This window comes from Coffea arabica, chromosome 10e (genome assembly GCF_036785885.1).
Source record: "Coffea arabica cultivar ET-39 chromosome 10e, Coffea Arabica ET-39 HiFi, whole genome shotgun sequence".
Taxonomy (NCBI): domain Eukaryota; kingdom Viridiplantae; phylum Streptophyta; class Magnoliopsida; order Gentianales; family Rubiaceae; genus Coffea; species Coffea arabica.
The window spans coordinates 9,920,291-9,935,439 of NC_092328.1; the positions used below are offsets into that span (position 1 = coordinate 9,920,291).

The window sequence follows — 15,149 nt, forward strand, 5'->3', positions numbered from 1 at the left end:
AATGCCGGCTTATTAGACCATTGTGTCAACGTAATTATTAAACAAAACATTATTCTTATCTTCTTTAATTAAAAAAATTGTTTGATATCTGTGTATGGTTGATAATGTAATTTCTGTCATTACTGCAGATTTTAATGAAATTATGATATTTTATTAAAAAGAATTAACAAAATTGTTTGCACAAAATCCCAAAAAAAAAAAAAGAAGGAAAAGCTGTCTTTTTACTCAAAAGAAGAGAAAAAAGAAAATAGTTGTAATTCTTAAGAAAATGGTTAACCACTAAATTAACGCTACATCGAAGAAAAAATTGCACTAGGTGACATATGATATCTACGTGGCTAAATATTTTGTTCTTCTCAAGTAGCTTAAATTTTTTTTTTAATATAGAAATTAGAAGTCTCTATTAAGAAATTATTTGTATTATCTATCCAAAATAAAGATAGGAAATACAGAAAATATGTCTATTACATATTACTACATCCCATTTACTAATTTCCTCATATCTTTGTATTAATTACCATCACATACTTACCACACACATTTGGCTTTTTCTGAATTGTTTTTTAATTTAAAAATCAATCAGAATCCAAAAGCACCTATTACTGCTTTTGCTGTTTTAGCTTTTTCTTTAAAAAAAAAATTTAAGAAAAGCTGTAAACATATTTTGAAAAGCAATTTAAAACAAAAAAAAAAGTACTAATTTTTTAGAATCAAAAACTAAAATTAATTACTCGAAATCATTTGAAAACAGACCCAATATCTACAATTTTTTTTTTTTTTGGAAAGACACCATATCAAATATATATATATATATATATATAATATTTATGCATGTATCTGCAACGGTTATGAACTGTGAAGTTGAGGACTCGTCCGTGGGTGTGGTGGACCATTAGCCCTCCTCCGTCTTTCATGCGCTAAAGGAATGGAAAGCTGTTGACTGCTTCTTCTTTGCTGTCTTCAAATCTTTTGCAGATTAAATATAACTACAAAATCTAAAAACCTGTCTTTATTTTATTTTTTTTTTGAATTTTGTATCTGAGTGGAGAATATGTACAACCAACAAGAGTTTACATGAAGGGGTCCAGCTTGTCTGGATGGATCCGTTGGGAATATGTTTTCCTGTTTTCGCTTTTGTTCTTTTTTTTTTTTGTTTTTGCTTTTCATTCATGAAAAGTTTTTTTTTTTTTAAAAAAAATAAGTTCTTGAATGAAAAAAGACGAAACTGTTTGATGATTCATATACAAAAGTATGGTTGAAAGCTGTGTCATGATAAGTGATTAGGAAAGACATGAAAAAAGCATTCTCGTGTTGGGTGAACACCTTTTTGTTTCTTTCTTTTGCATTTTTAACAAGAATATCGAAGGGGCAAAGTTTGTGGGGCAAAAAAAAGAAAGATAAACAATAGATGATGAAAGTAAAAGCAAAGAATAACGTAAGGGTTTTGAGCAAATTATAAGTAATTACTGCTTTTCTTTTCTTTTTTTGTATACGATTCGATTCTAAGGATATCTCAGAATCCAAATCTTTGGAGAGAAAAATATGCACTTATTCTTTTTGGTTAATTGGGATATGCACCCCTCAATTTTCATCATTTTCTAGTTTGCGCTCTAAATTATCAGTTGTAGCGATTTAGTACCTTATACGATCAATATGTGGCACATTGTTCAAGTTATTTTGAATTGAATGAATTTTTCGTAATTATTCTTTTAGCACTCATAATTTGCATTAGTTGGCAGTTGTTCTCTTATCCATTTAGGAGTACTAAAGTTTATTCAGTAAAAAATACTTATCAAATTTATCATTTTTGATCGGTTTTTAGCAGTGTGCAAGAAATTGATTGTATAAAGCACTCCAATACTATAATTGATAATTTGGAATACAAGCTACTAATCACTGATACTTTAGGGATGCAAATTACAACCATGTAGTTAAAATTCAGTCCAAGATAAAAACATTCATCGAATTTGAGGCTGATTCGAACTCGACAAAATTGAATCGAGGCTCGATTCGAGTCGTTTGCAGTCCTAAATGATGTTACTACTGATCTTTTGAATGATGTTATAAAATGGAAATTTAACTGACAGGTATAAGACATAACTAAATGCGCGTCAATTCATCTTATTTGATTGTCAAAAGGAAAATTCATGGGAATTAAGAGAATGATGAACTTCAATTACCACAATACTACCAAAGCTGTTTGTTTCATTTCAAGGTTCAAGTTAGTCAAGCTGCAAGTATTTTATATTTTTCAAAATATTTTTAGAATTTTATAGTGTAATCTTTATCTTTTGTTTAGATTTGTAGTATCTATTCTTTAAATTTTTGATATCTGTGTATGTTTGATGATTTTAATTTCTGCAATTAATCTAGATTTTAATGAAAATATGATGTTTTATACCCAAAAAAAAAATAAAAATATCGAGCCTACCTGATTTGATGGTACTTAGCCGGCCACTTAAGCCATGGGGACATCAAGGCATCAATTACATGAAAACAGAAAGAGATTAATTTTGGGTCTGCCATCAATTTCTAATTGAGGTAGTCCCCTATCTGACAATTGTGTTGGAACCACCCAGTTTTTCACATGTATCATACATTAAGCATCAGTCAGCAGAAATTCTTGGTCTTTCTAATTTCATCAGGATCTACCATTTGTACCCCCAATTCATTTGATAATTTCTTATGTTCTTCTACTTCTCTTAAATAAATGGGTTTTCTAATCAAATTAAGACGAAATACAAGCGCGATAAAAAGTATATATTAAAGCTACTAATTAGTTATCGATTTTGCCCTGCAAAAAAAAGGAAAAAAAATTAATTGTTCTCAGTTTTCTTTCACATTTTTTTTAAAAAATAAACCACTAGTCAATGGAAGTTAATTGTAACTTTATATTTATTCAAAATCAGAAATTGCAAGACAGAAATTAAAATTTTTAGTCATTTAATATCTTATAATTTGCAGGCTATTTGTCTAATTATATGTTCATATCTTATGATTCTAGAAAAATAATGTCCTTACACATTAAAAGTCTATTACATATTTCCTTGTAAAATTTACCAGTTTAAATTGTTATTTTTAAGAGTGTTTATAGAAAAATATATTATAATAAATTAATGCATGTAAAATAAAAAAAATTAAAAAATTTACTCGCAGAAAACGTGAAAATTTTTCTACAGAGAATCACGGTCCAACCTATCCCACTAAAAGTCTCCTAATATATGTTGTCATACACGGGTCATGCTCTCTGTTGCTTAATTCGTGGCAGTTTTTGGCTCTTGTATGGATTATAAAACACGAAAAAAAGACGGCGTGTTCACTCTGATATGACATGTTTGTAAAAAACAAAATCTGAAACCCTGTTGATGAATAACTGGATAGAATTTTCTTTTGTACCACAGAATAGTTTTTTTTTTTTTTGGGGTCAATCTACACTCATCTATCACACGTCTATTTTTATTCTTATTCTAGTCTATGTAAGAGAAAGGACGCAATTGGGCTATTGGAGAATCAAAAGAGACTGAACCATCATCGAACTAGATGGATGCACTATGCACTCCTATGAAGTTACGCCACTTAAGTGACAATTACATATAATGACAAGTGACCTCTCACCCTATCAAGTCTTATAGATTACGGTGGTGGTGACTAATAGTTCAAAGAGCCGTTAGTTTTGTACATAGTACAGTTTTATATAGTCAACTGCGATAAAAAGGATAACCTGATTTCTTTGTATCGGTTGTCCTAAGCACCAAAATTCAGGCTGAATTGAAAGACACATGTTGGAAGGCCAACTGCCGGTGCTCGTTTGTTGTGGCAAAGACAATCGACACGCTTAGTTAGGAGAATCCACTTCAAAATTGATGAATTAATTTTCATGCATGACTACAGTCTTGGATAGAGAAGTGGAATAGGACACATCTCATTCATCTTGAGAGACAAATTTTTTGTTTTAATCATGCATACAAGAGACAAATGCATGGAAAAATTGGAAGATCATAATTTACTGGTTGAGAAAATACAATTAGTTTTGGTAATATGTGGCCTGCCAATTCTTTTAATGAATTGCAACTGCCGGCAATATAGTTGGATTATCAATATTTCAAGTATTATACTGCTTTGAAATGGATTAAACCATTAAGTTTAATATATGTCATGCATTTAATGGCAAAAGTGTATACACCATCAGGGTATAAAAGATTAATTTTTTAGAGTAAATCTTATATAGACTGACGTGGTAAATCATACTAAGATATTTTACACTTTATCATTCATTACTAAGATATTTTAGGGATGAGTAAATCTTTTTTATATATATATATTGTATATATATAGACACACACACACTTTATCATTCATTACTAAAATATATATATATATAGACACACACACTTTATCATTCATTACTAAGATATTTAACTGGATTATGTGAGTTTGAATTCACCGAGAATCAGATCATTCGGAGATGTTTGGATAATACTTGGATCATTTTGTTTACAAAATTCTAAGATATGTAATCAAAGTCCAATTTTCACCTACCAAAACATGCAACTAACGCGGCTCTTGGAAAAATTTCATAAAGACTGCAGCTGCAACATACCTAAGTTTTCCTTAATCTGAGGACGAATCATTTCATGATTGGCTAACAGTCAATTGGATGATATCTGCTAAGTGCCAAGAAGACATGTCCAAACTCCAAATCCAAAACAAGGTCGAACTAGACAAAAATACAGTGCTGCAAAAGCATGGTTTTGCCATTTTCATAATGTTGGAAGGCAGTGTGAAGTATCAAATGAAAAGTGAAAAAAGCAGTAAGTGTTTTCTGTGGCATATTTCTATGGATGACATATAGAACACCTCAGACAAAGAACGGTCTTTATTTTTAGGTAGGGTGAAGGACCAAAATAGTCCATCACCTTTTTTAAAAAAAATGCTTTTGTGGTCCCTGATCACACATAAAATAATAGAAAATAGTCCCTTACATATCACAATCACAAGTGTCCCAATTTGATCCCAAACCCTATTTCTGATAAAAAACTTTTTTTGACCAAAAAAATGCACATCAAACTATCAAGGATAAAATAAGAACAAGAATAACACATTTTCCTTAGAAAAGCCTTCTTACCACCACTTCTGGAGGAGGAAGAAAGGAGGGAGGGCTTTTTGAGGAAAACTCACTCTGTTTGGATTAGCTGTTTTTGGGGTGTTTTTGAAATATTTTACTGTAGCAGCGTATATGAAAAACTTTTACTATAGATGTTTTTTGAAATATTTGATATATTGTATGGATAAAATATTTTTTGAGTTATTTTTGTTTGTGTATTATTGTAGCAATGTATTTGAAAATTTTGTTTTTGAAAAATAGGGCAATCCAAATAAACTGTGCTCCTATTTTTCTCCTGAAAGTATGAGCATACGACTTAGACGTGTATTTTTTTGCTAGAAATTTGGTCGGAATTATGTCATGGGCTTAAATTGATACGTGAGGAACTATTTGGCACCATTTTATATGTGAGGGAGCAATATATATATATATGTGTGTGTGTGTGTGTGTGTGTGTGTGTGTGAGAGAGAGAGAGAGAGAGGAACCATTTTGGTCATTTTCCCTTTTGGGTATTCTAACCCGATCCACTTGTAACTACAAAGAAGCTATTTTAGGGGTAAGAATTTTGATATTGTAAAGTTGATCCTATTGACAAATTTGCCTCTAACTTGTTTCTCGTAAAACCAGTATTATACCATAGACCTACAACATATACATTAGGCTAATCAAGAGAGTTTATACACGAAGAGAATAGACACCAATTCAAACCAAACATGCAATCCATACACGTATGTGCATGTACAGAGTTGCCTAGATAATGAATTGAAAAACTTCCCACTTTTTGTTGGATTTCTTGCATGAGAGGTATACTACAATATTTTACGTCCCACTAATATTTGACGATTATCCTACACTTATAGCAGCATTGTTGAGGCAGTCCGGTAATTAATTTCTTAACTTGAGAAACTATATATATATATATACTCCTCATGACAACATCCCATGAACAATTCCTAAGTCGGATTTCCTTCAACTCAACGGCAAGAATCAAACAGTACCGTCCGTGGTACAAATGAAAGTGACCATCAACGGACTTTCTGTGGATAAGTTTCCCAATATTATGTCAAAAGGAATAAAGCTAGTGCACGTACAAAATATTAAGCCATCCAGGACTTAGATACTTTTCAATTTTGTCTTTGTGCCATGTACTGTTTTTTTTTAGTTCAGATTACAAGCTTCAACCTATAGAGCATATGTAGAATAATGACCCCTGCGGAGTGCGGACCACGGATGGACCTTTGGCAACTAGGGAATACCATGAAAATAATCCCTGATATGGACAGGATAGTTTGTAGATTGGAAAATATATCTTTCACGTGGTGATAATAAAGAAAGGCTCTAGGATTAGATCTTTCGTTACATTTTTAGTGTTACATTTTCTGTCATACCATTTATTAAAATGATACATGTTCCTTCATTTCATATGCATCAATTGATTGATGATTAATGGAGAATAAGCATATTAATGGGTTAGATTTTATCCAAATTTAATCCATACCCAATATATTTGGGTAAGATTTAGATTTAACTTTTCAAAACCAAACCTTACTTAGACGTAGAGGTGTCAAAATGGGTGACTTGGGCGGGTTTGGGTTGGGTAAAATGGGTAATGGGTATAAGTGAGTCAACTCATTTATACCCATTTAATTATATGGGTATAAATGGGTAAGTCAAAAAATAAATTGGGTAACCCAATTACCCATTTATTTTAACTTTTTGTAAACTCACTTAAATTCATTTTTGCAAACTAAGTTATCAATTTATACCACTCTTTGTACCCATCATTAGTTTTAAATATTTATTTATAATGTTCAATAAACTTAATTACCATTTTTTTTTCATTTATACTCTATGTCACAAAATTACCTATTATTTAATAATTGAATAATAAGAATATAAAAATTTGAACTAAGTACTATAAAAATTAATATAAAAACTTAATCCAAAAATTTTGAATCCCTAACATTTTTTTCATATATAAATTTAAAATTTCATTTTAGAAAGATAAGAAAATAGGCTAAAATTTATCATAAATGAGTAATGCTGAAAAATGAGCAAGTTAACAAACTAAGAGAAAATAAAATAATAAGATAAAACCAACAAATAATAATAATAATAATAATAATAATAATAATGAAAAAAAAAGTAGTTAACACCATGACAAAATGAAAAATTTGAAAAAAAAATGGGTGGGAGAAAAGAAGAGACTTGGGGGGAAGAGAATTCTAAATGGGTTAATTGGGTTTGATGGGTTACCCAATAATACCCATTTATTAAATGGGTATTATTGGGTAACCCATTTATACCCATATACAAAAATTTAAGATACCCATACCCATCTATTCATGGACGGGTATGGGTAAATTTAATTAAGTGGGTTGATTTGCCACCTCTACTTAAACGTAGACCCTATAAGAGAATCATGGGTTCGGATAGGATCTGATTTTTTATAATTTATATCCGAACCCAAATCCAAATCAAACCCTGCTTAAATCCATATCTGTGTTGTGTGTGTGTGTATATAAATATAAAAGTCAAAGTAAATGCAAATAAATGAAAGTGATGTAGATGAAATTTTGAAACTAAGTATAAGTAATTAATAATAGTTTTTTCTTTAAATTCATAATATTGCATTCAACTTCTTGAATGTTAATTTTATTGTTCGAAAACAAAAATTGGATGATATTTATGTTATTTTTTTTAACTCTATGTATTTTAAAAATATTTTTACTTTTTTTTTACTGTATATTTAAAAATATACCAACGGATAACTGTTGAATATTTAAACCCATGAGGGTGCGGGTCTCAGTTTACTTTTTCATACTCATAAGAGTCTGGGTCTAGTCGTGGGTCTAACTAAATCTAATAGTAAATAATTATCTTTGTTGATAATCATTGAACCAGCTCTTCTGTGGATTTTTCTATTGTGAAATCATTCTGGCGCAAAACTTTACATTTATATTTCCTTAAATAGTCCAAAAAACCAAACAATGCTTTAAGGAAAAAACAAATACATACCAGTCGATTTCTTAAGGCATAGAGCTGGAAATGGCGATGATTAAGGAACAGTTGCTCAAAAGATATATGGTCCAACTGCCAGTTGTAATAATCGAATCATTAGATGCCACCAATTGTCATTCTCCCAAAAATGCACGTTACCTTGAGTACTTATCAATTGATTGACATGTTTATACAACTTCTTAGTATCTACGTTCTTTCAAGAAAATGGATTTTTTTTCCAAAATTATCTACGTTGGATAATAGCCAGGTCCACATATCCACGTGGAATAATTGTGGTTTCGATGAATATTTATTCAATATATAAAGGGAGAGCAATGTAGTGCTGCGAAAGCACACAGTGTCACTTTTTAAAATTATTGATTTACCCTTCATTATAAGTGCAAATTAGCCCCAATATATTCTAGAAAAAGAAAACCCTCCACAATCAGAAAAATTTATCTTTTTGAGCTCAAAGTACAACTCCTTGACACTAACTCCCTCGTATCCCACTTTTTTTTTTCCATGATTTTTTAAAGAATTAATCTTCTATACATTGACAGTGTATATACTTTCATCATTGAATGCATGACACATGATTCGAATTTGAATTTAAAACCTAAATTCTGTACATGTATCGTGCATCAAATCGTGATATTGTGTACACTGTCAGTGTATATAAGATTTACTCTTTTTTAAATAAAAAAACTTTCTCTAAATCAATAACTAGATTTTTAAGATAAATATGTATATGTCTATCACGATATGCAATTTAATATGAAAAAAATAATCATACGTTTTCTTGAAATTATAAGCACAAATCTATGATGTGCCAAAAGCACTAGTACACATAAAAGATTGAACTCGAACGAAAGAACACTAAGAAAAACATACCACGGCTTCAAAGAACTATGCATAAAATGCAAGAGACAATTTCTACATATGGCCGTATTACAAATTTGATCCTTCCAATTTTTATGTTAATTTTCACTAGACGTTGTTTTCAATGCTAATTGTAGGAGTTAAAGCGGAATATTGTCAAGCCATAATCAATAGATAGGCAAATGGGTCTACAATGTTTGGATGGAAAATTATTTGGAAAAGTTCTTTAGATTAATACCGTTACATGTGTGTTTGGATAGCAATATTTTTCCCAAATGTTATGTTGCTTGTATCACAATTATATTTTTCAATCAATCTTTTTATTTTTCTAACAACATTTTTATCTCACAAATATCACATTACAAAAAGCGCTATAGTAATTATTATAAATAATATATTTCTAATAATCTCCGATCAAAACAAACTCATTAATTTGATGTGTATAAGATAGGAAGATGATTTATAAAATAAAATAATGATTAAAAAATATGTTTATGATGCAACTGACAATTTTTTCTAGTTAATATTAGTTCATTTGAAAAGGGTTATTTGGAAATAAAAGAAAGCACGCAGGAAAAAAAAGTATCAAGGCCCAAAGTCATCACACAAACCCCATGTTTGATTATGTCTTTAGACTGAAGCTCAAAGGGAACAGATCCAACGTTGCTTACCATTGGATCTGGGCCATGAAGTAAAATGATAGCCCAGTGTAAATTTGGATTTTGACACCAATAGCTAGACTAGATTGGGGAATAAGTTTAGGTGTCTACCCGTAAAAAAATGATTCTAAATTCTAATATTTTTAAATGATATATGCGAACATGAAAATCTCTAAAATTAAGAAGCTGAGTTACTGATTAGTTTATTTTTGTGGCTTAAGTCGTACGTCATTTAATATAGGATTTTTCTAAGTTTAGATTCCTCTTTGAGTTCTGAATTTTACTAACCAAAAACCAATTGAAATGCACCACAACAACATTAGAAAGTACTGATTTTGTCTTTTCAGACAAATAGACAAAACATTCTTCAAATCACGTGGCTTTTGGTATCAATTGTTTGGATACATTATTTTTTTAAATAATATTTCATTTACGTCATAAACACACGTTTGCTAATCCATCTTTTTACATTCCCAATTACCTTTTTATTTCACATACATCACATCATAAAAAGTGCTACAGTAATTATTCCAAATAATATTACAAATAATGCTCTATCCAAACAAACTAAATTAATTTCCGTTAATAGAGATTGGCAATCATCATGCTGTTTTTGTATATTCTGCTAATGATTGGGCTAAAGTGGGACAAAGTTTAAACCTTTAGAAAGCAAAATGTCCCGAACTTTTAGTTTGAAAGGGATCAAAGTGAGAATTGAGGTATAATACAAAGGTGCAAAAAGAAATTAACTCAATCGCTAAAGATGCAAAATTTGCATAATCATATTGTCTGATTAATTTAACAACCTATTTAAAAAACCTTATTGGATAACATAAATTTTGGATTAAAGATTTTCTGAATATAAATCATTATTGCCACGATGTAAGATTTTTATTAAATAGTTATGAAGCTTTTTCTCAATGGGCAAAAGTTAAAAGTATTTTTCTTTGCGAAGGTTTAAAAGGTCCTATGAGACAAAGAATTTGGCAAGCTGATCCAGGCAACGCAATTTTGAGCATTTTTAATAATGAAGCCCAAACTTAATCTAATCACATAAAATAGTTAGTTCAAGTAGGTATTAAATTTTTCAAAAATTATTTTACTTATATTATAAACACGTTTTCTAATCATTTTTTTAAATATTTTTAAATATCTTTTTATGTCACATACATCACATCGTAACAAATAATTATTACAGTAATTATTCCAAATGACATTTCAAATAATACTCTATCCAACCACATTCATTGTGATTGCAATGCTGGATCATGTTGTACCCTGGTGATCCACTACTTTTGACCCGTTAAAGTACACTCTCAAAATCCAGGATTGAACCATCCTAGACAAACAATTTTTAGGCCAACTATGAATTCTTTGGGTAATAATTAAATAGAGCCTGTAAAATTTGAGACCTACAAGAGCTCAAAAATACACACAAAATTCCATTATGTTGCTATACAATTCTAAAATAACCCCAAACGTGGCTAGGTTCCATTTCCTCCTTCATCCTTCTCAGATTCTTCCATGAGGCAGCTATATATCAAGTAGCTTTGGGAAGAGTATTCACAATTGCCTAAGCAGAGCAATGTCCGGTGCTGCAAATACAAAAAAATCCTTGATCTCCATAGCTCATCCATAGCTGCAAATCATGCCAACCTTTTTGATGTGGTTAAAATATGTATTTGTTGAAGACTGATCACTACACCATTGAACCTCTGCATGTAGACAAACTTCTGTACATACAAACTTTAATGCACCCCATATTGCTGCCAAGTTTATAGGATTAATCTTCTATACACCGACAACGTATGCACTTTCACCGTTAGATGCATGATATATAATCTGAATTTGAACTCCTACAAGTCACCAATGGATCTATCAGCTAAACGTCCTTGAGAACAGTTCTGGTCATCTCTTTGCTCTACATATTTGTATAATTTTGATAGATACACAAAGAAGATTAAACCCACAGTACCTATTCCAGCAAGCAGCCAGTAGAAGTAATCGATATGTGCATGATTTAAGTTATCTAAGAACCAACTTTCTCTATCCCCTTGACTTGTAGCTTTGTCAATGATTGAGACTAGAAAACTGCTCAAGAAATTCCCTATGCCCATGGCACCATAGTAAAATGATAGGCCTACGCTTCTTAACTCAGTAGGAACCTGATCATAGAAAAACTCTTGCATTCCTACTTGATTGAAAACATCTGTGAGTCCAAATAATATGTATTGAGGCACCAACCACCAGAAGCTCATAGGAAGTGTTGCATTGGGAATATCTACCAAACCACAATCTTGAGCAGTTTTGAGTCTTCTCATTTCTACTAGAGCTGCAACAACCATGTTGATGACTGAAATGGCCATCCCTGCTCCTATTCTTTGCAGCGTTGTTATGCCGGTGGGATTTCCAGTAAACCTTCTTGCAATTGGGATGAAAATTCGGTCATAGATGGGAATGCACAACACTATAGTAATGGGGATGAAAGTCTTGAGCGTGGCAGCTGGAATGTCAAAACTTGGACCAATTGATTTGTCCAATGTGGTTGCTTGCTTGAGAAACAATGTGGAGGATTGAGCATAGGCAATCGTATACGTTAAACAAGTGATCCATACAGGAAGCACCCTGAGAACGTTCCTTGGCTCTTTTGCTTTGGTGGATATTACACTATTATCTATTGAATAATCATCTGCTGCAGGCAATGCATCCTTGAGTAACCTGTTTGAAAAATGCAGCACTAGAATATAAGACTAAAAATAGCAGAGATTAGTAAAGCTTGTTCTTTGCAGCGTTACCGTGTTAATATAGACACTAAACTTGTAACAACATTCATTCATAGAACATGAAGTTTAGCTAGTGGATTTGTTATCTGGACTGAATAGATTAATTAGGTAGCATCATAAAACCCACTGACTGACTTTGAGGGATTTTTTTGTTCTTGGTCTAGTTATATCCATACCTGTTAGTTTCTTTATTACCTATCTTAGCAGGAAAGATGTAAGTTCCTCTTCCGAGTAGAAAAGCAATAAGCCCAAGAATCATAGCAAGACAAGGAATTCCAAAACCAATTGTCCAATTTATGTTGTCTTGAATGTAGTGCAAGATCAAGTGTGATGTTGTAGAACCCATGCATAGGCAACAGAGCCACCAATTGAAAAATGAGCTCTTGGCTCTGCTCTGTCCTGGATATCTTCCGTCAAATTGATCAGCTCCAAAAGCTTGAATGCAAGGTTTGTATCCTTGAGCCAAAGCAACCAAATAAAGTGAAACAAAAAAGAAAACTTTGATTCCTGTATCCGGGCCTGATTTCTTGGTCATGTCGTGGTACGTTGGGCTATTAATAAGTGTCGCAGACAGGCTCAAAAAACCGAGTCCCTGCAAAATGTTCAACCAATTTCACCTCAGACAATAACAGGTGCTTGAAATACTGAAATTTGAAACAGAAAATTGTAAACTAACCAAGGTGTAGAGAATGGAAGAAACTATGATTGATCGGTAGCGGCCAACGAAAGAATCAGCCAAGTATGCTCCTAAAACTGGCACAAGTGATGCTACACCGGTCCATGTATTGACATTTGCAGCAGCTGTTGCCAATGATTCTCCAATTGGCCCGGTAAGATAGCTTATGAGATTGGATTCTAATCCAAAATACACAAACCTCTCCAGAGACCCTCCAACTGTAGATTAAATTCAGCCAACTCAATCAAATTCCCATTCTTATGAAGTTCTGCTGATGATCAGCTTGAATTCTGCATACTCTTTATTTTGCTTCTTACTAGTTGTTACTAGTTCTTAGAGAAATGGACAAAAGAAAACATTCTTAAGAAAACTTTCAGCAATATATATGCTTACCAACCTAGCATGAAAGATGCTGATCTCCATCCACCTGGGCTGCCATTGTCATCAACATCACCATGGTCTGCTTCATTTTTGCTCTCGAGGAATGGAATCTGGGATTCCATGATTCTGCTTCCACTCATCACAGCAGAGATAAACCGAAAATGGGACGGTAATGGCATTTCTTTTTCCTTTTGGTGGGGAAGTAAACGTTAACGGCATCTTTTTGTCCTTCATGATTGGGTCAAGTGGATGAGGAACCATTCGAGACAAAAGTTGATAGGGAAATGGGCCCTTAATCATTATTATGATGCATCAATTACTTGCACTTTGATAAAGATCGAGCTTCTTAAACTTGTTTTAATGTGTTTTTGTATTCAATCCCCGACCAAGGTTCTGTTTTTCTATTAAATTGATGGGTAAATAATTCCAACTGTCACTTATTTTCTCAATTCTCATCAAGATTCCATCTGTAGAACCAACAAAGACATCTTGGCTACCTGAATTGTCTCCCTTTAGAGCTGGTGGTAGGTAGGATGGAAGCAGATATTTTAATTTGAAGAGGTGAAATACATGTATATATAAACTTCTGAAATAATATATAATTTTTTTTTGGGAAAATGACCTGTTTCATCCCTCACATTTCGTAAAAATATTCTTTTCGTCCCTCACATTTAGAACGAAGCAAATTGGTCCTTCACATTTAAAAATCCAAGCTTTTACATCCTAGAAATAAACTCTCGGTTGTGAATCAAACCATCTAACAATCCAGTTACAAATTTTGGGGGTAGAATTGGTAGATCACTCGCAAAAACATATTTCCAACAAATAAATTAAAATAATTAAAAAATCTTAATTAAAACCCATTTGCTTCTTCAAAAGAACGAAATAGTGCTAAAGCTCTCAAGCACTAAACCCTAGCACTATTTCGTTCTTTTGAAGAAGCAAATGGGTTTTAATTGAGATTTTTTTCTTGCTTTAATTTATTTGTTGGAAATATATTTTTGCAAGTGATCTATCAATTTTATCCCCAAAATTTGTAATCGGATTGTTAGATGGTTTGATTCACAGTTGAGAGTTTATTTCTAGGATGTAAAAGTTTGGGTTTTTAAATGTGAAGAACCAATTTGCTTCGTTTTAAATGTGAGGGACGAAAAGAATATTTTTACAAAATGTAAGGGATAAAACAGGTCATTTTCTCTTTTTTTTTTTTAAAAAATAATTTTGGGGGCAGATAGTATAAAATTCGTAAGAAGTACTTTTCAAAATTTCTAAAATTTTAAGAAGAAAAATTGTAAATATCTAAAACTTGGGGGCGGGGCCCTTCCTGTCCCTCTAGTAGATTGGATCAATTGGATATCTGATATAATTCCATTATTCATTTTTAATTTTTATTTTGTAGGTCTTAAAAACTAGAATGAGACCATAAGAGTATAGGCATACCCCAAAAATTATGTAAATGATTTGTTACTAATAATATGGATTTTACTGGTCCAATTGAATTAACCAAATTTTTGTCAAAATGCAAAGCATTTTTAATATATATTTTTTGTTTTTTTTCACAGAGTTGTATTCCAATTCAAAACAAATAAAAATGAATACTTCGTTTATGATTTTTATGGCAATATTTACAAATTAACTTAATCCCTCACACAAAAATGCTAGCATAG

General features: G+C 31.6%; 1 protein-coding gene across 2 annotated transcripts; it reads right to left on the reverse strand.

Annotated features, from left to right (window-relative positions):
• Window positions 1–10,821: 10,821 nt before the first annotated feature.
• LOC113712694 (protein NRT1/ PTR FAMILY 5.10) lies at window positions 10,822–13,699 on the reverse strand. 2 transcript variants are annotated; one of them, XM_072066644.1, is made up of 5 exons: window positions 13,499–13,699; window positions 13,102–13,319; window positions 12,602–13,017; window positions 11,618–12,360; window positions 10,822–11,498 (listed from the first exon to the last, which is right to left on the reverse strand). In XM_072066644.1, exons 1-5 carry the CDS (start codon window positions 13,659–13,661, stop codon window positions 11,434–11,436), a joined length of 1,605 nt encoding a protein of 534 aa, XP_071922745.1. In that variant the 5' UTR covers window positions 13,662–13,699; the 3' UTR covers window positions 10,822–11,433. The 2 variants fall into 2 exon arrangements, with proteins under 2 accessions (XP_071922745.1, XP_027092011.1); XM_027236210.2 differs by having other exon boundaries at window positions 10,822–12,360; window positions 13,499–13,697.
• Window positions 13,700–15,149: the final 1,450 nt, after the last annotated feature.

Bases quoted from the DNA above. Each gene is read 5' to 3' on its own strand.
- LOC113712694 (XM_027236210.2), bottom strand. From the start codon at position 13,661: ATGCCATTACCGTCCCATTTTCGGTTTATCTCTGCTGTGATGAGTGGA. The intron at 13,320-13,498 runs GTTGGTAAGCAT...TTTAATCTACAG, and splicing joins ATCAGCATCTTTCATGCTAG to TTGGAGGGTCTCTGGAGAGG. The intron at 13,018-13,101 runs GTTAGTTTACAA...AACATTTTGCAG, and splicing joins CTTCCATTCTCTACACCTTG to GGACTCGGTTTTTTGAGCCT.